Source organism: Neopelma chrysocephalum, unplaced genomic scaffold (assembly GCF_003984885.1).
Source record: "Neopelma chrysocephalum unplaced genomic scaffold, ASM398488v2 Primary Assembly neopelma1_255, whole genome shotgun sequence".
In the NCBI taxonomy this organism is placed as follows: domain Eukaryota; kingdom Metazoa; phylum Chordata; class Aves; order Passeriformes; family Pipridae; genus Neopelma; species Neopelma chrysocephalum.
In genome coordinates this window covers 229,625-253,543 of record NW_020897917.1, presented here as the reverse complement: position 1 = coordinate 253,543, position 23,919 = coordinate 229,625, and the positions used below count along the sequence as shown (strand labels likewise).

The window sequence follows — 23,919 nt, the reverse complement described above, 5'->3', positions numbered from 1 at the left end:
GCAGTGCAGGGAGGGTGGCACAGGGGGTTGGGTGCCGGGGGAGGGTGGCACAGGGGGTTGGGTGCTGGGGGAGGGCTGTCAGCAGTGATTGGGGCTGTTGGACACGTTGTTTACAGACTGCACTCCCTGTTGCCTAAGCTGGGATGGTTTTTGGGACCTGGAGGTGTGTGACTGCAGCTGATCCGTGCTGTGGGTACTGATGTGGTTTGTGACTGTGCCTCGTGCAGATAACGGGCCCTGCAAGCACCTCTGCAACGTGGTGGAAGGAGAGGCCGTGTGCTCCTGCCTGGCTGGGTACACCCTCATGGCTGATGGCGTGTCCTGTGAAGGTAAGTGCTCACCACAGAGAGGGGGTTTTATCTCTCACCCCCCTGGGTGTCCCTCTAAGGGTTCCTCATTGTCATGCTGTGAATTGCAGTGGCAGTGCAGAGACCACTTGGCAGAAGGAATCCCAGACCTGCTCCACAGATAACTCCTGAAGCACAGTGTGCTGGGACCTGGGGACTTCAGGTGAAGGCAAGCCTGGATTTGTGCTCTTTTCCTCTGACATTCCAGGCTTTTCTTCAGCCCTCTTGGTTTCTCTTCCCACTGCCATTCCTCCCCAGGGTCTGTCTGCACAGCTATGGACACGCAGCTTTTCTTTCTGGAGCAGTGAGCAGGACGGGGGCAGGTTTGCTGTCCTGGGGGACCCCCAGAGCCACAGCTCTGCCTGACATCTGCTTTGTTGGGGTTTATTTCCTCTTGCCTTGAAAACCTGAACTCAGGGAGGCTTCACAGCCATGGGAGTTGTTCCACTTGACACTGGAGCTCAGCCTTGCACAGTGATGAGCAGTGAATTCCAAAGCTGCACCATGACCATTCACATGATAGACATTTTAAGTGGACATGCTGGAGTAGTGACAAGGGATATGTTTGGCCAGGGAAGATTTGGGGGTCAGAAGCAATGCCCTGTGACATACCTTAATTATAAATCTCTAAGTGTGGGAGCAGTAACAGTAAATGCAGGGAGAAGCTTCCGATGCTCAGAATTGCTCACAAATGATCCACATCCCTCTTAATCTCAGATCTTATTGAATTACAAATCATTTTCATGAAATTCTGGACAGTCTGTGAAGAAAATGGGATTTTAATATCACCAGATGAAATATTCACGGTGCAGTGCTTACTGAAGTGTGGTGGAAGCTAATTTGATTAATTAATGTCAGAATCAAAAGGGGCATTTCAAGGCAATCGTTTTCCTACAGGAAATGAAAAAATTTATAAATGTCAGTGGAAGCAGTGAGTTTAAATTGTAGCAAGGGCCATTTCTAATCTAAATTACAGCAAGGATTTGATGGTAAGGGTGCACTGGAACAGTGTGCACTGGCTCTGTGGGACTGCCTGCCTGGTTCCAAGGATGTTTCTTTCTGGCATGACGGAAGTGTCGGGGTGTGAGCAAGGACTGGATGATCTCCGAGGGTTTGTTCCTTATTCCAGCCCTATTTTCAGTGTAACACTGCATTTATTACAGCGTGGTGCTGATGTGGAAGCTCCAGCACACTTCGTTCAGACATCTCCAGCGCGAAAGAACTGTTGTTTCATTTCAGCAATTGTTCTAATAGAACTCTGTTTTTCCCTTTTGGCTGCCTCGTGCTGGTGTAGATTTGGATGAGTGCCTCACAGGTGCTTGTTCCAGCGGACAATTATGTGAGAACACACTGGGATCATTCTCCTGTGTCAGCCACAGTGGGATGTGTGCAGAGGGCTTTATTCTCAACAGGCATAGGAAATGTGTTGGTAAGACGAGAGGTCTCAGCCCTTCACCACAACATCATAATGCTCCATGCTCTGCAATGCATTTAAACCATTTGTGCTCCAAGGCCATCCTTGCATATGACATTTCAATCCCAGTTAGTGGAAACACATGTGCACCATTTGCTCAGCCACTCCACCTCATGAGTCCTGTGCTGTTTGGCTCCTTCCCCAGCGATACATCCTTGGGTTACAGATAACTCTGTGCACAGCCAGGGGTGTGATGACCACAGCAGCACTGATAAATCCTCTAAAAAACAGAGAATTGATCTCTCTGGACACTGTCAATGCTTCCCAGGCACCGTGGAGCAACCAAACTCCAGGAACACAGCTCAAGGGATCTGCGTGAGGCCAGGCAGTGGAAAAGATCCGTTCCAAAGGGATGGGATTCTAAACTTCACATCAGTCCTTTGTTGATTCTGGCACAGATTTCTTTGTGTAAAAGTCAAAGATGCATTGTGATTCTGCTGTATCATCCCTGCTGTTTGAGTCCATCTGAGAAACCAGTCGATCTTTACAAGTGTATTTACAAGGTTTTAATTTTTTCCCAGCAGCCAAAGCCTGAGCTTATGAAATACTTTCTCTTTTGGGCACTTTTCTAGAGGCTGGTTTAGGAGGCACCTGAGCTGCAGCAGTGCTGCCTGGAAAAACAGCACCTGGAGACCTCAAGTCATTTCTGGAAGCAGCAGTGCCTGTGACTATAATGTCATGTGTGGATGCATGTGCCTTCTTCCACCCCTGTCCTCCTCCCCACGTTTAGAACATTGTTTTTCTGACCATCACAGCTTAGGTTTTGTTCTGTCTTTAAAGCTCTATGACCTCATCTTACTAATGAGCACCATGTGGCCTGGGGGCACGAGCAGGAAAATTTTCTGCAGTGTCAGGGTCCGGAGAAGAAATGTGATTTACCACCTTCTGGGTTTTCCTTAACTAGCCAAAATTGCATTTTTAATTCTTTTATTATTATTATTATTAATATTTATTTTGAAATCAGAGATACTGGTAAGTGTGGAAAACTAATGAAATTATTTAGTTTAAATGAAAGGGCTGAGAGCACAGCACTGGAAGGCAGGAGGCCTTCCAGAGGCAGAATCAGGCTGTGAGCTGGAGGGTGGAGCTGGAGTTGCCCATGGTGTGTGTTCTGCTGCATCCACCAGGTGAGCAGCTGCAGGAACTGCCCCTCCTTGTGTTCTGCTTCTGAGTCTTGCCACTTAATTCCCTGATGTTTTCCCAGGACTTTGCAGGAAGGATAGATCTGTCCTTTTCCCCAGCCTTTTGAAACTAAACCAGTGCATGTGTGTCTGCAGCTTTGGCAGGAGCTGCTGTGGCAGGTGCCAAGTGCTTCCCTTTATTCACTTTCTTCCTCTCCCCCGTGACATTATGATAGAGGTTTATTATGACTGATAAAAGATAAACCTCAGGCACTGCTAATGAAAGGAAAGACACAGCTCTCATTTGTGAAGCTGAAAGACCCTCTTCTCCCTCACTAAATACCAAACCTCTGTGTTCCTCTAATGCAAGTGAGTTTTTACAGGTATCCTTTTAAATAATCCAGAAAACTTGGAAATTTCCTTCTTTTTGAACAGATCCACCCTGTGTGCTCCCTGTTGGTATCCAGCTCTGCTCTGAGGGTGGTGCCAGGAGAACATTTGCAGTATTGAACATTTTTTCCTACTTTTCTAGTCCAAGGGGAAAGCCACAAGCACACTGTGGTTTGGGTTTTGTTCACTGTCTCGTTCTGAGATGTCCTTTTCCAGCCTCACTGCCTTTGTGCCACACCTTGAGCTGTCTCACACACCACGAGGAAACCTTTGCTAATGTGTTTGCAAAATCCTCTTGGTTTAATGATGTTACTCTTTGCATATTTTAGGGACAGGGAGGAACAATCTGTGCACAGCAACAAACCAGCTGCTAACCTTTTATCTGTCGAATTTCCTGTAGTCAAACTGTGGAATTCCAGACATCCAGGATTCCTGAAAGCCAACCATGCACAATGAGGAGTCACCAGCTGTTTAAATAGCTCCCACACCCCACCTTTGTGCCACTTTGAGAGCAGATAATAAAATGCCTGCAGGCTGGAAAGCTCCATGTTCCCCAGAGATAAGAGCCAGGCTGGATGTTGTTAGTGGGAATTGCTTTTCCTGGTGGCTTTCAGGCAGAGTCATTACCACCACCCACTTACACAGTGACTGTTTTACTCCTTTCTTTGCTACTCCCATCTCAGTTTCCCCTCCTGACAGGGGGAGCAGTGAGTGGCCACGTTATCCCTGAACTTTAGGGCTCTGCCTGAGCACAGGAGGGGTGTTGGAAAATAACCACGTGCCTAAATTACACAGATATATCCTATAAAACAAATAGAGCTGAAGCAATTTGAAGAGGAAAAAAATAAGGATAAACTACAGATGCAGGACAAGAAAAGCCTCCATTTCACATTTTTATAGAAAGGCCATAAAAATTCATTTTTAATGTCAAAGTACGTTTTGAAACAAATAGCACGAGGTAAATGTTGATATTCCTTATGCCAGCAACAGATGGGTCAGGGATCCTGTGTATGGTGCTGTTTGCATCCACAATTCCTGGGAAAAAAGGAGATATTACATGATTACATTTCATCCTGGGTTTTGCTGACATAAAATGAGGAATTAATAAAGCCACTGCCACACACATGACTGTGGAGATTTCTTCAAATTAACCTTGTGACTTGTTTTTAATATAGTACTGAAGTATTTTTCCTCTTATTCCTGTTTTTTTAAATAAATATCATCTTACCCTACCTCACAGTCTTAATTGGCTTGGATGAAGACTACAGCTGGTCCAGTGTTGGAATTAACTGTGTTCCAAACTGAAAACAGAACTCCTGTTATTCCTCATCCTCTTAAGCATCTTACTGACTTGTTGGGTTGGCTTCCAGGACTGAAGAGACACAGGTTATGGGCACTCTGGATTTTATGGAACATTTAGGAATTTAATTAGAAAAATTAACAAAAAAAGGCATGTTTGTTTGATTAACTGGAAAGGAACTGTGGTGAGCTGGCAGCTGGTCTGATCTCAGAGACAGAGGTTCATGCCCTGTCGCTGGGCAGAGCTTTGCATGCCCAAGGCTCAAGTTTAAGCCTTGCACCTCAACCCAGTTCACAGTCTTTGGGCTTTGTCAGTGTATCACATGTGCCCAAACCTTCCACTGAAAACAAAATTCTGGATGGAATCTGCCAGTTTCCATCATTTTAATTTCCCCAAATGTGTTCCAGCCAGTTCTATGTGTTTTCTCCCGTACTCAGAAGTAAATTGAATCAAAAAATAGAGACAAAACATGGAGCTGTATTAGATTTTTTTTTCTCTGTGAAAAAACCTTCTTTGTCCCTGTTTACACCTGCTGGTCAGGTGGAATACTTCCTCCCTTCTTTGGCTGTATTTCAGGCAAGCACACTGTCCTCCTGGTGCCTGTTTTGACATCGTGCTGGACTGACAAGTTTTCAAGATGCAGTGTGGTGTTCAAAGTTTGTTTATATGAGAGGTTTTTTTCTGGTTTGCAAGAAAAGATAATCTCATATCTTTGGTACAGCCAGTAGAGAGGCTTGCACTGTGTTGGGTGCTATTAGGTGGATTATCCATAGCTGGTTTTCTCAACAATTAATTAATAAATCTCAAATTTATTTAGGAATGAATTCTAGTGAGGTGGGAGAGTTCTGCCACAGCACCTGATATTCTTCTCCCAGCGTGAGGGATTTTTTTGTTTGTGTGTTTTGAGTGTGGGTTTTTCCCCTCCAAGATCACCCATGAGAATATTGCTCCTTGCTCTTCATCCTGATGTACAGAAACTGCACTGGGAGGACAGAACCCTGTAGAAGCTTTGGGGCCCCTCTGTGGGAGTATCAAAGATCCTGTGGGACAGGCAGAAAGATCCAGGTGATGGTGGGGACCTTGCAGGGTTTCACCAGCTGGCTTTGGGAAGCAGGTCCACAGCATGGAAAGAACAGCAATAACAAACGAAAAGAAAACACAAATAAATGAGAAGTGAAACGCCACCAAGTTCATGTTGTGGCCTTGCAGAGCTCAGTGCATGTCACCAGTTAGTCCATCAGGAACTGAAATGTCTTGGTGCCCCTGTTCATCTGTTTGGTAGAAAACAAGCTGAGATGTTTTTTAAGACAAAAAGCTTTTAAAAATGCCTTTTCCTGTTTTCGTGTTCCACAGAAGAAGTCATATATCTGATGTACTTATCTGAGAATGAGGTTCTACAGCCAAAATGAAAATCTAATTTAAACAATACTTGCTTTATTGTGTAGTATGAAAACAGCTTCATGCACAGAGCAGCCAGATGACTGGTAATGGCTCTGGTCACATTTGGCTTTTGTTAGCTCTGGAAATACTCCTGAGCTTTCTATAGAGCTGGGAACATGGGGGATTTTGTGGAGATTGGCAAGAAAGTTTCTCTTCCCAGTCTCTGCCCTTTTTGTAACTTCTAGGTATTTGCTCATCATGCTGTTCCAGCTTTCATTATTAACATCAGCAAAACCTGAATTTGAGATGATTTCAGCCCAGCCTATCAAAGGTGTTTCATATTCCTTTCCTAATTGTCCTACACTCTGCAACCTTGTGTTTAAGTGATATTTTTTTAAAAAAGAACTTTTCTCCTACTCCACCTGCTGAAATCAGATCTCTTTAAAGATTGAAATAGGAATTTGCAACTTGATTGAGCCCCCAGGGTTCCTCTCTCCCTGTGTTCTTGCTATCCAGTTCTAATGAGGCGTTCCTTAGGAAATGGGTGTTTGGATTCCTCCCCCTCAGCAGGGCAGGCAGCTTCAGAACCCATCTCTTGCAGCAGTTCCAGCCCAGCAGCTCCTGCCTGGCCTGGAGCAGCAGGACTGATAAATAGCCTGGGCTGTGAGAAGCTGGTGGGGAGCAAAAAGCATCAATCACTTCCTCATTCATTTGTCCAGGGCGTTCCCATCCAGGAAATCCAGTAACCCAGTGGCTGATCATCAATCCTCTGCCCACCCTGCATTCAATCAGTTCTCTCCATCCCTGTCCTCAGTGCCTGCACCATCCATTTGGGAAGAGGGGAGGAGAAGGAAATCTCCATGGGATTTGTGTCTCTTCAGTTACTCTCGAGATCTCGAGTCACTCATCACATCGCTGTAACAAAGCCTACACTGACCATCTTTTGGAAGAAATGGTTTCACTGGAGCTTTTGACTCCTTCCAAAAGAGCAGGAAGAGGGGGATCACTTGATAAAAGTGTGGCACTGATTGGTTTAACTCTTTGTTGCAGACATTAATGAGTGTGTGACAGAGAGACACACCTGCCAGCGCAGAGAGCACTGCGTCAACACCATGGGCTCCTTCAGGTGCCTGCAGGAGCTGACCTGCCAGCCAGGCTATGAGCTCAAGGATGGGGACTGTGTTGGTAAGACAAGTGTTTTTCAGCTGTTACAGAAAGGAAGGGAAAGGGATTGCAAAGGATTTTGTTGTTGCTGCTCTGGGATATGAGGGTTGTAGCTACAAAAGGCATCGTGGAGGTGTTGGGCTTTGTAGGCCCCTTCTGTACATTCATTTATTTGAAATAGTTTCCAGTGATAAATTATTTAGAAAATGGGTGAGACCTTGTGAACTAGGATTTGCCCTGTTTTTAAGGCATTAGAGAGAGAATTCCCTGATGGAGGAATTCCCCTTAACTCTGCCTGGCTCTGCTGTGCTCTGGAGGGGCTGGTGCTGTTTGCTGTTGGATCACAGCCTGGAGGGCTCACGGGCTGACAGCCCCAGCCTTCCTGTGTTCAGGAGAGCTGCCTGCACTTATTTATGCTTGGAATGGTCGTGGGGTTAAGAAGTTATTCTGCATCTCCCCCATCTTGGACTCTGGAGGTGTCTGACAGGGCAGGGAACATCAGCCCTCGAAGCAGCAGCTGCTGGGCAGCTCAGGAGTGTGCAGGACACCCTGCCCTGCCTGCAGGGCACAATCAGTGCTCTTTACTCCTGAATTTTCACCCAGTTCCCTGACAGCTGGAGTAAGAGATGCCCAAGGGAATATCTTAGCCTTTGACACAGAACATTAGGCCATAAACCAGAAATTACCAGCAATCTCCCTGTCATAAGTAAAGCTTGGTTTGCATAAGGAGGCTGTTTGTGTCTTGTTCAGTTGTCTCATTCTAGAGCATTTCTAACATTTATTGCTAATCTAATTTACTTTCTAGTCTTAAAGTTAGATTATAGGGGATTATAAAATTTACAAATTGTTTTAAAGTAGCCTGTAAATTAATGACTTATAGGAAAGGCTAAAATTTCAGAAGTACCCTATGCAAAATTTCCTACAGGTAACTACCAAATCTTATTTTATTAATTTGAGGTTTATGAAATACTCATTTTTCTTTGTCTCAGTCTGTAGCTGTGGTAGGCAGAGTTATTAATACAGTGCCTTGTGAGGGACTGGTGACGTTCCCTCATGACCTTAACATTTAATGAGGAGTTGGAGTAGAAAGAGAAGTGCCAGCAGCTCTCCCCTTGTCTGCCTGGAGGAGTGGGGACTCCTCCACTGGGGACTTCCTTCCATTTGTCTTTACCTTCTAGTGAAGATATTCCTTGGGAACCAGCATGTGTTAAAGCACCATTTGAAAATGTTCACAAGAGCTGAATTTTGAGCATATTTATAGCTGAGTCTGCTCCAAGGTGGGGTTTCTTCAGCTGGAAGCTGGAAGCCACACCCAGTGACTCAGCACAGAGCAGCTGGGTGTAAATTTATAAGTTTGAAACTTGCGGGAGGTGTTTTCGACATCTCTAGAAAGCAAACACTGAGTTGGTGAACATAACTTGGGAAATAATTTCATATACTTAATAAAAAATGAGAAAGTTGTGGTGGGCTCTGGCTGCAGAGTAAGAAAAAAAGCAAAATTTGCTACCAATATTACTGCCTCATTTAGATTTTTTCCACATAGTTTTACGAGCTGGGTAAGTGGGTTTTGTGTGTACATAAGTATATATATATGTATATATATATACACCTACATGACTGCATGTCTGTGTGTACACAGTGAAATCCCAGCCCTTCACACAAGGTTACCTATGAGTATCAAATTCAGAGGAGGCAGGTTTCTACATCCCTGAATTCCTGAGGTATATAAGGAATAAGAGCCCATTTTGCTTAGGAAAGGCTGTGGTACATATTTATTATCAGCACCTGATTTGTAGTTTTAATGTGGATCTTTAGGATTTTAAAACTGCAGGTATTTTGGTATTTGTGGGTTACAAGAGATGCTGCAAACGAGGCAGTAGGGACCTGAGTCAAATTTGCTGCAGGACCTGACAGATCCTGAAGCCTGTGCTGAAGTGGATGTCCAAGAGCACAACTAAACCTCAGATTTCCCACTGGCAACATGTGGCTGGTTTAAATAGTGCCTCCTAATTTCCTTAGTCATGAAAATTGCTGAAAGTTAGAGCTCAACTAATCCCAGTTTGCTGTTCTGGTCTGATTAACAGATATCGATGAGTGTGAGAGAGGAACTCACAGCTGCAAAGTCAACTTTGTTTGTCAGAACACAGAAGGGTCCTTCTACTGTGAGTCAAAGCAGCGCTGCATGGATGGGTTTCTGCAAGATCCTGAGGGAAACTGTGTTGGTAGGTGTGACCAGAGTGTGTTTGTAACTCCTGGGCCTTCCAGCCTGTCCAAGGGGGGTATATTGACCCTTGTATACGTGGTTTGCCTCAAACCCTGTTGTGAATTTAATGTAAACATTGCTGTCCTTTAAAGTTATTGCATATTGTCCTTTTAAAGTCTTCCCACAGCAGACCTTCATCAGCCTTATCTTTGGAGCACAAGAAACTGAAATGAAGGAAAAGAAGTGGCAGGTGGAAGAAAACAGGCCAGAAAGGTTAAATAGCATCTCTCACTATTCTAATTCATTTTTTTTTCACCAGATATTAATGAATGCACGTCCCTCCCTGAGCCCTGTAAACCAGGATTCAACTGCATCAACACAGTTGGGTCTTACACCTGCCAGAGGAACATGCTGAGCTGCAGCAGAGGATACCACTCCAACGAGGAGGGCACCCGCTGCGTAGGTAAGGGGGGCTCGGGGTCTGCTCAGGGCCCTTTCAGAGGAAAAAGTACATTTCAGTTCTAAAAAGAGGCTTTGAGTTACCTCCAGATTCCCAAACGTGTTTGAGGAATGGGAATTTTCTGTCGCAGCAGCTCAGGGATTTGTTTGCTCCGTGGATTTCTCCTGGCACGCTCAGCAACGCTGGCTCTGGCTGCAGGTGGGAGTCACTGGCTTCCAGTCTGGAGTGAATGGGATTTAGTTACTTTTTAGGCTCGTGCTGTCAGTCAAAGCCATGATCCCTTGCTGTACATTCCAGCATCTCACTGTGAGTGATGTGATCTGCAGCAATCACTGAGTCTGTGTTCTCACAGGAGTAGCACCAAGTGGATGTTCTTTGTAGGGCTGTGAATGGTGTTCCCCATTACATCCACTTGTGGGGATGTTCAGGATAAATTCCTACGCTGTGAAAAGAATTCAGAGAAAAATGAATGTATGAAATATTCATGTAGGCTGGCATGCAGCTCGATCCTGATTTGTGTTTGTTCCAATGTATTTAGGGAGTTACTGACTCAGAATAGCAGATTTTAGCTGTTATTAGCATTTGTTCTGTAAATGAGCACAGGAGGCATGAAGGAAAGGAAAGCTCAGTCCTTGGTGCCCAAGGCAAGGCTGGCTGTGTGTTCTCTAGTTCCCTGTGTTCTGAGTTACACGAGGTAGGAAATCCAAAAAAAAATGACAGAGGAGGAAACAAAAAAGAAATGAGAAATCAGCAGTTGGGTTAGTGATGATATCCCAGTGATCTCTACCTACCTTCCCTTTGAATAAAAGGAAGGATGACAAAAAACCCCAAATATGCTTTGTGATGCTGCAGGTGGGTGGGAGCCCTGTTGGCAGCCATGAATTTGGTCATGACTGCAGTGAAAAACAGTGGTACAGCCAGACCCTATTTCCCCAGAAACTTCTGTATTCACCTTTTTGCCCTTCATTGTGCTCTGTGTCCCCTCATGGTTTTGCCCCCAGGACTATCCAGACCATGCTCAGCCAGTGAGAAGGTGGGGAAGGTTTGGAAGGGGGAGAAGACAGGGACAGTTCTTGTGTGTAACTGAGGAAATTGAGAAACCTTCCTAATACAGCTCTGGGGTTGTGTTTCATAAATCTGGGGGTGGTGCAGTCTTATTTGCTGTCCTGTTAAAGAGCACCCTGAAGTATCTCAGTAGGTCTAAAGGTCCTGTCCCTCTCAGTTGCTGTGAAGACAATTCTTCAACTGCTTTCCATCAGTCCTTTTTAAGCCAGGCCTGCTGGGCCAGGTACACCTCTGGGAGTGGTGACCCTGACGTTGTTTTTAGGGGACCACCATGCCAGTGTCTCCATTGTTTTCACTGCCTTGCCATCCCTGAGCAGCACAGGAGTCCTGGCTGCAGCCCTTTGCCCTGCCCTGCAGACTGCCCAGGGCAGGGGTGGAATCACCACCCCTGCAAGTGTTCAAAAAACATGTGGATGTGGCACTTGGGGACATGGTTTAGCAGTGACCATGGGGGTGGTGCTGGGTTGACAATTGGACTTGGTGATCTTAGAGGTCTTTTCCATCCTTAACAATTCTGTGATTCTGTAATGACTGGGCAAATCACATTCCTAAATTTCAAATTGATGGTAGAGAAAGAATCCAGCTTTTCACCCCAGTTGTTCCTAAGAAAGAGTGACTGTGTGCCAATATGTGACAGAGGAGGAAATTGCCATTATTCAGACAGCATCTCTGTCTCTAAAGCAAGAGGAGATAGCACAGTGCAATGTGATTACTGATGGCCCTCTGTCTCTGCTTTAAATGGTTGACAAGGTTGTTAAGGAGCAGGTATAAGGAAGCTTCTCTAGCTTGATTTTGGCAAAACATATTTAACGTTAATTGATGATTTCTCTGACTTTGCTGTGTGCACTCTGTCCCTCTTGCTGGTCTATAGCTTTTGGTGTTTTTTTGGAATGGCTTTTTTTAAGTAGGCAGAGAGCACAGAGAAGAAAAAGGAAAAGCATATGGTCCTAATTTCCCCTCTCTGTGATAAAGACTAGTTTCTTTGAGGCATTACAATAGCTAATTAGATTCCTGATTCAGATTTATTCACAGTAGTAAAAACATCATCTGCACATGTTTTTCCAGTAGAACGACACTTGTAGGGTCATCTCCTCTGTTTAGAGGATTCATCTGTCTTTAAAATGTTCAGATTTACTGATTTAGTAAATGAGTTATTAAAAACTACCTCTTAGGTTTAACTGAAAACTGCTGTAAGTATTGTGAAATATGGCACAGTTCTGATGGGGTAATGCCCTAGAACTAATTAAAGTGTAAATGCAATGGAATATGTAATTTTGGACAAACTAATGAAATGGTTGCACACATGAATTCATTACAAATAAAGCTGCTGCTTTACAAATTTGTATCTGCATTAGAGACTTCCTTGCTTTGGTGCCACTTCTGATCTTACAAGAAAATGAGGAGTCAGTGTTTCAGCAGAAATCTTGGAGCCTGTCAGAGATTCCTTGGGTTGGCATTCCCTGCCATTCCTGACCCTGGGGCCAGCAGGGACTGTGTAGGTGGGAATCTGCTGAAATATTGAACAGAGTATTTGTCAGTGCCCCTCATCAGTGTTGATATGATCTCCACTTCTCCAAATCCAAGTTTCTGCTCTCACTTCCCCATCATTCCCTCAGCAGGGTCTGCTTCCCAGAGCACTCGCCAAGCTGCTGTTGGATGGAGAACTGCCCAGGAACCCTTTGAAAGGATTCAGTGCTCAGATTTATGACTTCAAATAGGGCAGCATGGAGAACCTCCAGCCTTAGACTTCCATTCTAATTATTATTACGTGAACAGGGATTTGGGTTGTAAAAGTAGTAGAAGATGTGAATAATGGAAAGAAAGCAGAATCTGATGGTTTAGGAAATGGCAGAACTCTGAATACGTGAAGAAATAAACAATTCTGAGGGTTAATCAGACTTCTTGATGCTTCTTGTCACAGATGGCAAGAGGGATTTGTTGGAGACTGATGAGCTATTTGGTCATGTTGCAAGTCTTGTAAATCAGTGTGTATTGAAAACTCTCATCTTCTTCTGAGGATGTTTAAATGAGATTGGAAGTGATGCATGTGAGTGGAGAAGCAACTAATTTGTTAGTATTGGATTTTGGATGAGAGGCCATGAGGAATATCTAAATGGGAGTTGATTGAGAGAAGAAAAAAAAGATCAACATTGGGAAAGAGCAAAAGTTAGACAGCAGGAGCGAGACTGAAAGGGCAACTGGAGATGAAAATAGCAATTGCTTTAATTGAAGGGATGAGCAGAGTTTCTGGCTGGTTCTTGTTTTGCTTTAAATGGCTTGATGTGAGTCACGGAGAGACAGAACATCACAGGGGGTGTTTAAATGTCAGGGTCTGATCAGCATCAAAAAGTGTTTACATTGAAATGCAGAATATACTGGGGGAGCTCCACTGCAGTTCCAGGATGGTTTCACTGTGAAGATAATGTTCTGCTTTTCAGAGGTTTGACTTACAGACACACAGAGCTGGCTCGGAGAAGAGCAGGGTGGGAAAAGCTGATGGCAGTTCTTCTGTCCAGGGGACAACCATAACAGTTTCTATTCCTGTTATTTATTAATTTTTTTCCCTTCTCTCCTCATAAACATTGATTTTAAGCAAACTACCTTTAAGCAAATTGCTCTGTCTGGCTCTGCAGATGTGGATGAGTGTCAGACTGGTGTGCACCGCTGTGGGGAGGGGCAGATCTGTCACAACCTCCCCGGGGCTTATCGCTGTGACTGCAAGATGGGCTTTCAGTACGACGCCTTCAGCAGGAGCTGCATCGGTATGTGAGGCACGGGGGAGGTGGGAGCACTGACTGATGGAGCCTCGGCCCTCCAGGCACTCTTTAGCACCGTTGCAGTGTGCAGGCATTAGTTCTGCAGTGCAGTGCCTCAGAAGATGATGGAATCACCTCCAAAGCCGATGTCCTACAGCTTAGAGCTCTGTCCCTCCGTGCTGGGATTTCTGACCAGGTGCCCTTGGCTTGGTTTAACTGCAGGTCATTAGTTAAAGTCATCTGCAAAGTATTCCCTGAGGGCTGTGCTTCAGCTGCTGTAGAAATTTGTCTGTCTGAAGATTTCACCACTTTCCTCCTAAGAACCACGAGATAGCCCTTTGTATTTTGTCCCCACTGTACCCCAATTAGGGCACAGAGTCAGCCTCACACCTGAGCTTGCAGCACTTCACACGCTGCCAATCAATCTCTGACACTTTTAAAAATATCCTCCTGCATCTTATTTGATGCTTGTGTTGCTCAGTTGATTGTATATTGATGCTTGTGTTCCTCAGCTGATTGTGTATTTGCTTGTTGTGCTGGCAGATATAAATGAGTGCTGGAACTACCCCGGGCGCCTGTGCCAGCACACGTGTGAGAACACCCCTGGCTCCTACCACTGCACCTGCTCCTCTGGCTTCCGCTTGTCCTACGATGGCAAACATTGTGAAGGTACCAGACATCTTTTTTCTGTGAAGAAGAAACTGCAGAGGGAATTCAGGGACTTTAGAGAAGGAGTTGAGGTGAAATATAGATACAGTAAACCTTATGTGTGCTCAGATTTGCAGATATTCAGTCAAACACTCAACACTCAAACTGTCAGTTGAGCGTTGACAAGTTTCTCCCTTCTTCCTTTCCCTCACATACTTCTGCTTTCCTTTCAGGTGAGAGAAAAGGAGAACAGAACAAACACAGAATAGGAGACTCTTAATTCAAATTTTGATAAAGATGAAACTTGGTAGTAATCAAACTTTAAAAAAAATGATTTTGAATTGAATGGAAATTTGTTGAGTTCTCCGTGATTTTTGTAAGACAATGATTACATGTTTTTAATCGACTGTAGCCCATAATGTCTTCATGTGTGTGTGTTTTATAGATTGGCATATACAGAAATGAAATTCAGGTGCAACAGACAGCCTCAGGCCTCTTGGAGCCAAGACAAACTGGGACAAATCAGTCCATCCTTAGTCACTCTGACCAGAAGGGAGCTGTTTTTAGGGGCAGGAAAAGGTGGGAGACACTGTTGTGAGCCCCTGTGGCCATGTGTGTGGGTTTGTTTTTGGCTGCAGATGTGAATGAATGTGATAACAGTCCCTGCAGCCAGGAGTGTGCCAACGTTTACGGCTCCTACCAGTGCTACTGCAGGCAAGGTTTCCAGCTGGCAGAAGATGGACATTCCTGTAAAGGTAAGGCTGCTGCTCCATCAGCTCAAGGTAAATGTGTTTGTTCCCTGGAGCTGTGTGTTGGCTGACTCTCTGCAGCACTGAATGCTGCAGGTGCTGCCTGAGGGTGATGGTGGGTTCCAGCTGCCCCCGAAGCTGCTAAAGGGAACTCCAGCTATTGGACAGTGCATTGGATGGAACACACCTGGGTGACCATGGAACAAGGGTTTATCAGACTAGTTTCATGGGGCCAGAGCTTATGATTGGAAAAATTGGGTGGGAAGATATGTTTACCTGTGTTGCACCAATGAAAGCCTCCACTCAGCCATGGTTGAGTGAAGGTTTGCTCTTAATGCTGCTCGTGGTGGGTGAATGAGGAGCAGAGTGGTCAGAATGGAGGAAGGAGGGGGTTTACCTGTTTAATTGAAGTTACTGACACTGACACATTGGAGAGTCTCTATTTAAGAAATGGTGAAGAAGCCCACTCTCTTCCTGGCACAAGGAAGCTCCCCAAGAAATTCTGCAAGAATTCTTTGCTGTGGGCACTGGCACAGGTTGCCCACAGAAGCTGTGGCTGCCCCATCCCTGGAAGTGTCCAAGGCCAGGATGGATGAGGCTTGGAGCAACCTGGGCTAGTGGGAGGTGTCCCTGCCTGTGGCAGGTCATGGCACTGGATGAGATTTCAAGGCCCTTCTAGCCCAAACCATTCTGGGATTCTATGAATCTGTGAATTACACAGGTACCAGAGAGAGCCTTTCAAACTTGGATGTGTCCTAGACTCATTATTCTTTTCCAGGAGTCCATACCACTTGCAGCCAGTATTTCTGGGAGCAGTCCTGTGTCCAGCATTCCAGAATGCACCATCAGCAGTCCTCCAGCAACGTGACACTTCCATGGTCGCGTTCATGTTTAGCAATATATTATGAATGTGTCAGATGAGAATTTCCTTGTTCTACAGCTGCCCTTCCCAGATTTCTGTTTTGCTTGGTTTCCCATGTTGGTACCTGTGTTTTCTCCCCAGACATTGATGAGTGCACACAGAGTGCAGGCATCCTCTGCACCTTCCGCTGCGTGAATGTTCCTGGCAGCTACCAGTGTGCTTGTCCTGAGCAGGGATACACCATGGCAGCCAATGGAAGGACCTGTCGAGGTAAGGAGGGACTGCAAGATTACATATCATGAGGCTTTAATCCTTGGAACGAGCCATTATGGTTATTCAGTCAAGCCTCCATGTTTTAGTCACTGTTAAAAAGCCAGTATTTGACAAAGTTGCCAAATACTGGTATCTGCAAAGACAGCTCTCTCCTGTGTTACAAAAGTGCTGTGGCAACTGGGCTGTCAATGTGAGGGAATTGCTTAAATGAATTCCCAAGGGAGCCCACGTCATCCTTCCCACTGGGGCACTGGGTTGCTCGTGTGAGCTGCGTGTGCACCTTGGCACAGCACTGAATGATCTGGGCTTTTAGAGGTGCCAGGTGTAGAAATCTGTGCCTTCATTATGAGTTGCAGATTTCTGCCCCAGAAAACTGGGAGATTAAATGTTGGAGCTGTAATGGGAACTTGGCCATCCAGGAGTTTGTCACCTTAATTATGTTGGCATTAGGAAATGTTAGTGCAACGACAAGTACCCTCCCCTCACCCCCCCCTTTTCTCCAGAACCACTTGAAATGCCTGCTGGGAGTGTGGTGGTTTTCATCTGGTGCACAGCTGTCTGGTTCTGAGCTGAACCCCCATTTCCAAAGGATGCCCTGCCTGTGTAATGATGATGGAAGATCTGATTACCTCTGCACACACTGCATACATTCCTGCAGTGGTTACAATAACTACCAGGCATTTCCTGCCCTTAGTTTTTCAGGAACCCTTCATATAACTTTTGGTTATGTATCTCCTAGGCTTGAATTCTTCGTGGTAATGGCAACGAATTTGCATTGTGTAAATCATGAGCAGCATGTGTGTACTTAATCCTGACTTTGGAGCAGGGAAGCAGATTAAATGACAATTAAAATCCTTAGAAAAGTTTAAAATATTTTTTAGAATGTGTTTTTAAGTGTAAATGCAGTGATATCCATGTGCATTTAAATTCTTATGTAAAAATTCACCTTTAGAAAACTGCAGCTGTAACTCTCCACAGGCTTTGTTTGTATTTTCCTCCTGACTTTGAGTGCTGGCATGTTAGTTGCCACCTCTGCCAGCAGTGAGATTTGGGCTGAGAATGTATTCCAGAGTTAATAGTGTGAGTCACTGTGTTCCTGAGCCAGCACAGCTCTCCCACAGGGCCCCAGTGTGCTCCAGGTGCTGGAGGCAGAGGACAGGGACATCCACCCAGACCCGTGGACTGCACTTGTGTTGTCTGTGTGGTGGAACCCTCCCTGCATGACCCTCACCTGTCTGGAGAGGCTTCCCAGTGCACAGACTTGCCCAAACAGAAACCCTTGGAAGGGCATTTCCAAGTATCCCTGGACCTGGTCCGGGCACCCTCCTTGGAGGGCGAAGTTGTTCTACGTGCAAAACTCAGCAGCTCTGGAGCTGCAGTTTAGTCAGGCACTGGAAGGAGCCCCCAGACACATTCCCTGGTTTTGAGCTCTGCAAGTGTGTATTACAAGTTAGGGCAGGCTTAGATATTGAGCTCTTTCTGAAAACGTGGTCAGAGAAACACTGAATTGATGTTGGCTGTGCTAAGCTCAGGGAGATAATCTTGGTTTCCACCAGCTAAAGGTCTGGCTCCAGTTACTCATTGTCTGACCAGTTCTTTGGAGTTACTGGTGGCACATTCTTTGTACCTTTAGTTTCAAACAGACGAGCTGTATCTCATGGAACACTGTCTCAACATATGGATCTTTTTTGGAGGAACTGCCTGTGGTATTTTGCAGTGCAGCCAAAGTGGTGCAGGGAGGGAGTGCTTTCATGACAACGATTGCAATGTGGAAGAAATTTTCTTTTCACCTTAGGGGCACTGCTCCGAATCAGCAAGGGATTTACTTTACTTTGATTCTCTCCTACTTCCTATTGTATACTTTTCCTTGCAAGACTTTTAAACCAACCAGTTCAGTGTATGAGATCAGTTCTCATCCCAGGGGAATGGAGGGAGTGGGAGGTTATAGTTTCCCTCTAGGAGTCTGTCTCTTCTGTGACAATTGGCAGAGCTGCAGGGCCCTGCACAGTCCACATGCCTTGTCTGTTAGCATTTATTTCATTTTAAAGCCTCCGTGCATTGTCTAGACTTTTGGGAGTACACAATGTGACTGGGAGATGATCTTTGCCAATGTTTGCTGCTCAAGCTGGATCCTTGATACTGCATCTGTTTCTCAGCATTTTAAGGCCCGTGGCTTGGGCTTGTGGATATGTGTTATTTAGGTAACCATGTTTATGCTCTGGGCCATGAAGTGTCTCTGAGCTTTAAATGTTCTTTACTGCCTTCTGTAATTACATCTCATTGTGGGGAGATATTTATGTATATATCTTAAATGTTCAAAACTGTGTGCCTTGTTCTGAAGTGTTGTTTCACAGTGCCCTGGTAGAGCTCCCATCTCCTGGATTGTGCAGTGAGAACTTTGCTTTGGATTTACTTGCTTTAAATCCAGGTTTAATTTGGTTGCTCTGCTTTAATCCAGAGCAACCTTCATGCACAGATAATTCTTCTAACACAGCCCAAGTTTATCCATTCTCAAAAAGTCAGTGAGAAGGTCCTGTTGGCCTTAGCCTGGATTGGTTCTATCCTGACAGGATCTGTTTGTTCCTGAGGGATAGCTTTTGTGCACTAGGCTGAGAATGCTTAATGTGGAGTCAGACAGAGGGTATCCATGCACACCAGAGTGTTGCTCTGGGGAGGGGAAGGCCCCTTTCAGCTGGGTGATGGGGTGTTTTGTTTCCTCGTGGATCCCGTGCAGCCTCATCCGTGGGAAGGAGCCGTCGCGCTCTCACAGGTTCTGCAGTGAGTGAGGGATTTACAGACATGGCCTCCTTTCCTCAAGGACTGTCCCTCATGCTCCAGGGCTTGCCCACAGTGCCCACACCGTGCCCAAGTCCGTGGCCCTGCTGTTGGAAAGCAGTTGGCTGCTTCCCCAGCCCTGGAGCTGACACACTGCACTGCCCTCACCTGCTGAATGGCTCAGGAGCACCTCGTTGGCTTGGAGATCCCTCACGGGACCCAGGCAAGCTCTAAGTGTGAAACTGGGCTGGTTCAGGGAGTCCCAGTGACCTGTGGAGCTGTAAAAATTGGCCCATCACTTTCAGGAAACTAAAAGCTCTCATCTGTCAGAACAGCTGGGAGAAGCTTATACAGCTGTGGGCTGGTCTGGGACTTCCAGGGTTCCACTGCCTTAGACTACTGCTACCTACTCACTGAATTCTGTTTGCCTCCAGCCTGGCTTTGATATTAGTTACAGCACATCTCTGACACCTCAGGAGCAGGGACAACGTGGCTACACAAGCAAATCTGTCTAGATGTTCATGCTTGGTCTTTCTTGCAGTGGGAAGTGGGATCTCTGGGTTTGAGAACTTTTTTCCCTCCTTGTGTTTATTCTCCACGGAAAGTAAGACCCTGTCTTAGTCAGCTGTTTGTGGATGAGGACAGGTGGGTTACAGGAGTGTGCCAGTGGTTCTAAAGTACAGGTAAAGAAACACAGTTCCCCTGCAGCAGAAGGCCAGCCTGGCCATGTGCTGGGTGGACTCTCTCTGCCAAGCAGAGAGACTGTCAAACACCATGGAAAGGGTCACAAGCTGCTTGTAGGGAAGAGTGGGCTCCCTTGTTTACTGCACACGCTGCCAGGTGGGTCTGTCATCTCTTGTGGCCTGGTATTGTCAAGGAAGGAGGTTTTTTCCATAGAAGACATTTTAGACATTGAAGAATTTTGTCAGAATTGGCATCACCGTGATTTATTCTGTCACTCCAAATGCCAGTGAGTGTCTGTGCACAGAGATGGACCTGACACACCTCACCAGGGTGTGCATTTCCCACCCCAGGTGTGCCCTGGGGTGTTCCCAGAGCCCTGGTCTGGGGCACAGGTACTGTGGAGGTGACACACAGTGGCTGGGGGGTGAGGACGAGAGCCCTCGGCTTCTGGAGCCCAACCCACAGACTCCTCAGGCACACAGTCTCATAAGCAAATCACAGCCCATCAACTGTGATTAATTCTCACTTTTGAACTTAGAATGCCTTTTTCTTGTGTTTCTTCTTAGATATTGATGAGTGTGCAATAGGAACCCATAACTGCTCAACTGCAGAGACCTGCTACAACATCCAGGGCAGCTTCCGCTGCCTGTCCTTCGAGTGCCCTTCCAACTACAGAAAAGTGTCTGACATGTGAGTGTGGCCTTTGGAACAACACCAGCAGCCAGGCCAGTCCTGTAGTGCTTAGTTTGTGGGTGGGTGTAGGTGCTCAGAGATCTGAGAAACTGCTTTGGTACCTGGAGCACATAAATATTCCCCATGTAGTTTGTGTCTGGTTATCCTTCCTTCTTCCAAGCCCTGGAGCCCCCGTTTGCTCCCCAACTGCTGCTGGAACAGCAGGCCCCAGAGCCTGGAGCTCTCCTTGCTGCAGCTCTGAAAGGGCTCTGGTTATAATTTAGTTTTAAAAAAGTAAGATCTTCTATGCTGCTTCTGTCACAGCAGCCAGGCTGCTCAGAGCTCCACTTTTACAGTGGGTTTGGGGCTCCCTGGTTAGTCTTCAGATTGCAGTTCCTCAGGGACTGCTGAAACATTGGAGGAGAGCAGGATACTGAGCTTGCCAGGCCACAGGGTTCTGGGAAGGGCACACCCCCAACTCCTCAGCAGCTGGGGCATGGGAGCCCCAGAATCTCCCTTCCCTTTTCCTGCCTCAGTGTCTGCCAGTGCTTTGGGAACCCATATTTAGTTGCTTATGACTTAAAAAAATACTTTTCCTGCCTTACAGAGTTGAGCTGCTTTGCCAGTTGAGGAGCTTCTTTCCCAGCCCCATGTTTTAGCTACCTTTTCAAGGGTTTTTAGTCTTATTTTCTTGGAGCATTGTCCCAGCCCTGTGCTGTCAGTGAGGAACCACTGACTCCTCTTCCAAGCTCATGCTTTGCAGCATGACTGGCTCTTTCTTTGTTGTGGAGCTTCCCAATGCAGCTCCCCATGTCCATGATCTTTTCCTGGCACTACAGTACAGTTATATAATTTACAAATGCTTTATGGGCACTGGAAAAGCAGAACGAGGATAATCACAGGATAAACTGAGTTGGAAGGGACCCACAAGGATCATCCAGTCCAACCCCTGGCCCTGCACAGACCCATCCCCAAGAGTCACCCCCTGTGCCCCAGAGGATCATCCAAACCCTCCTGGAGCTCTGGCAGCCTTGGGGCTGTGCCCACTGCCCTGGGGAGCCTGGGCAGTGCCCAACCAGCCTCTGGGGGAAGAACCTTTTGCTGAGATCCAACCTGACCCTGCCCTGACAGTCCATTCCCTGGGTGCTATCCCTGTTAATAACACTCTCAAGTTTGGGACTCTGGTTTATGTGATATTTTGCAACAGTCTGAAGCAAATGCATTTTCCTGCTGTCCCTTGGACACTGAAGGCTCTCCCTGTCTCATTCCTCAGGAGGTGTGAACGCATCAGCTGCTTCAACTACCTGGACTGCCAGAACACCCCGGTGAGAATCACCTACTACCAGCTCAACTTCCAGACCAACATCGTGGTCCCAGCCCACATTTTCCGGATCGGCCCCTCCCCTGCCTACGCCGGGGACAACATCGTCCTCACCATCACCCGGGGCAACGAGGAGAGCTACTTCAGCACCCGCAGGCTCAACTCCTACACGGGCATCGTGTACCTGCAGCGCCAAGTCAAGGAGCCCAAAGACTTCCTGTTGGATGTGGAGATGAAACTGTGGCGCCAGGGAACATACACCACTTTTCTTGCCAAGATTTACATCTTCATCACGGCTCACGCGTACTGAGGCCTGTGCTGACGTGGGATTTGATTGGTGCTATGCTCTTTACCTGTTCTACCAAAGCTTAATACTGTTGAACTGGCATTTAATGTATCTAGCCTTTATATTATTTTTCTATCATTGCTTTAAACTTTTTTATTGGTTGTGTAAATTAAGTTAATTTTTATCTTTTGATGTTTTGTTTCCTTGTGCAGTTCTGTGCATCATCATTTGCCAACCAACGAAGGAAGGGTTGGGAGGCAGCACGTGCCTTGTGCTGAATGCTGGAACCTTTTCCTAGCCATTGTTTATAGGTGTAGTCGCCTCTGCAGGGTATTGCACTAGAGAGGGAAGATGTTCACGTGGGAGTATTGGGAAAAAAGCTTTGAGGGCTTTCTCTTGCTGGCACAAAGTCGTGGCTTGGCTCAGCCAGTGCCTTCCCTGGGGTTGAGATGCTGTGTCGGGGCCGTACGTGGACACTGATGGTCACCCCACCTCCTGGGATTATTCTCCTCCTTCCAACTTTCATAATATGTTGCCTTAAAATATATATAAATAAAAGAAAACTCCACCAGTGAAAAAGATGGATGAATCTTGCTTTGGTAGGAACTACTCACATGCTAAATATTTGCAAGGCTGAGGCCTTCACAGAATGTTACACTTTGGGGTAAAAGCTCACATTGCCATTTTTAGTGGTTTTCTTTATAGGTGCTGAGGCTCCTCTGTTCCTCATTCTGTTATATAGAACTATAACTGCAGATTCACTGCTTTGGAATTCTTAAAGGAATATCCAAATGGAAATAATGAAATAATCTTTACTGCTCCTTATTGTAAAGCTTGGGTGTGCCACTGAGGCAATTTTAAACAGACAGAAAGGGCAGTTGCTTCTCTGCTTCAGGAAAATTCCTTCAGTTGTGTTGCTGAACGACACAGAGGGAAAGGCCAGTGAAATTGGTGGGTTGTATTTTGCCATTTAGAAAAGAGCACAACCAAAGTTTTGTGCTGGATTTCCTCTCGTTCTTCAGGAAACTGGATGAAATCCAAAGTTGGAGGCCAGATCTGGCAAAGTGTAGTATAATCAAAGTATTTGTTAGAATTTAGAAGGAATATCAGAACTTCCTTGCAGCTCTTTTCTTTTTTTTATCCCTCCCAAAAAACCAAAAAAGCTCTAGTGTTGCAATTTTCTGAGCTGCCTTTGTTCTAACTCTAATTATTCTGCAAAATATTTTAAAGGAAGAGCATAGTTACAATATACTGATGTCAGCTACACTGCAGTTTAATAATCCTACAGTCCCAGGTTGGAGGGGACCTCAAGGATCATCTGACCCATTCTTGGCAAAATAATAATCTGTCCTTTTCTATAGTCAGTCTTATTTTGACCAGTATGTACACCAAAAAAAAAATAATGGAGAAATCAAATCTTATGGCTTTTTCTGCCTTAATCAATGATTTTATTATACTGTAAAAGATTTGTTTGAGCTGCATCTAAAAATCGCATAAACACCACCTGTATGGTGAGAAGAAATGTTCTGTATTCACTATATCCCCAGGCCAGTCTCTACCACTTCAAGTCACTTCTTGAATTTGGACTTTCTTATTGATAATAAAGTGCAAATCTTTCTGTATCTGAGATCATAAAGTCTCATTAGCAGGGAAAAGTTCCTGCTGTTCCCCAGCTGTAAAATAAGGGATATCTGTGAGCTTGCACACATCAAGCTTTTCTTTAGGGTTTTTTTTCTATAAAATAATTTTGTAAAAGGAGATCTTCTTCCATCCATCTTTTGTTTTCCATAGTTCACAGTTTCATAAGCATTTAGCAGGGAAGTGCCAACTGAGAAACACATGTTTATGCAATTTGTCATCTCAGTTAATTCCTATCTTACAGCTCCAGGCCTGGCCCGAAGGAGCCATGAGCTGAAGCCTCTCAGATCCATTATCCATGGACATGTTAAGTGGGGATACATTTCTCCAAGCCCCAGTGGGGCACATCAA

General features: G+C 45.6%; 1 protein-coding gene across 1 annotated transcript in view; it reads left to right on the top strand.

The window, feature by feature from the left end:
* The window catches only part of FBLN2 (fibulin 2), a 103,977-nt gene extending 80,647 nt beyond the window's left edge, over positions 1 to 23,330 (top strand). Inside the window, exons 7-17 of the mRNA XM_027704108.1 lie at positions 228 to 329; positions 1,642 to 1,776; positions 7,063 to 7,197; positions 9,261 to 9,398; positions 9,699 to 9,842; positions 13,538 to 13,666; positions 14,204 to 14,329; positions 14,947 to 15,063; positions 16,061 to 16,189; positions 20,218 to 20,341; positions 21,597 to 23,330. Coding sequence (XP_027559909.1) covers positions 228 to 329; positions 1,642 to 1,776; positions 7,063 to 7,197; positions 9,261 to 9,398; positions 9,699 to 9,842; positions 13,538 to 13,666; positions 14,204 to 14,329; positions 14,947 to 15,063; positions 16,061 to 16,189; positions 20,218 to 20,341; positions 21,597 to 21,954 — 1,637 coding nt within the window. The 3' untranslated portion in view covers positions 21,955 to 23,330. The remainder of the gene's footprint in view (positions 1 to 227; positions 330 to 1,641; positions 1,777 to 7,062; positions 7,198 to 9,260; positions 9,399 to 9,698; positions 9,843 to 13,537; positions 13,667 to 14,203; positions 14,330 to 14,946; positions 15,064 to 16,060; positions 16,190 to 20,217; positions 20,342 to 21,596) is intronic.
* The last annotated feature ends 589 nt before the right edge of the window (positions 23,331 to 23,919 follow it).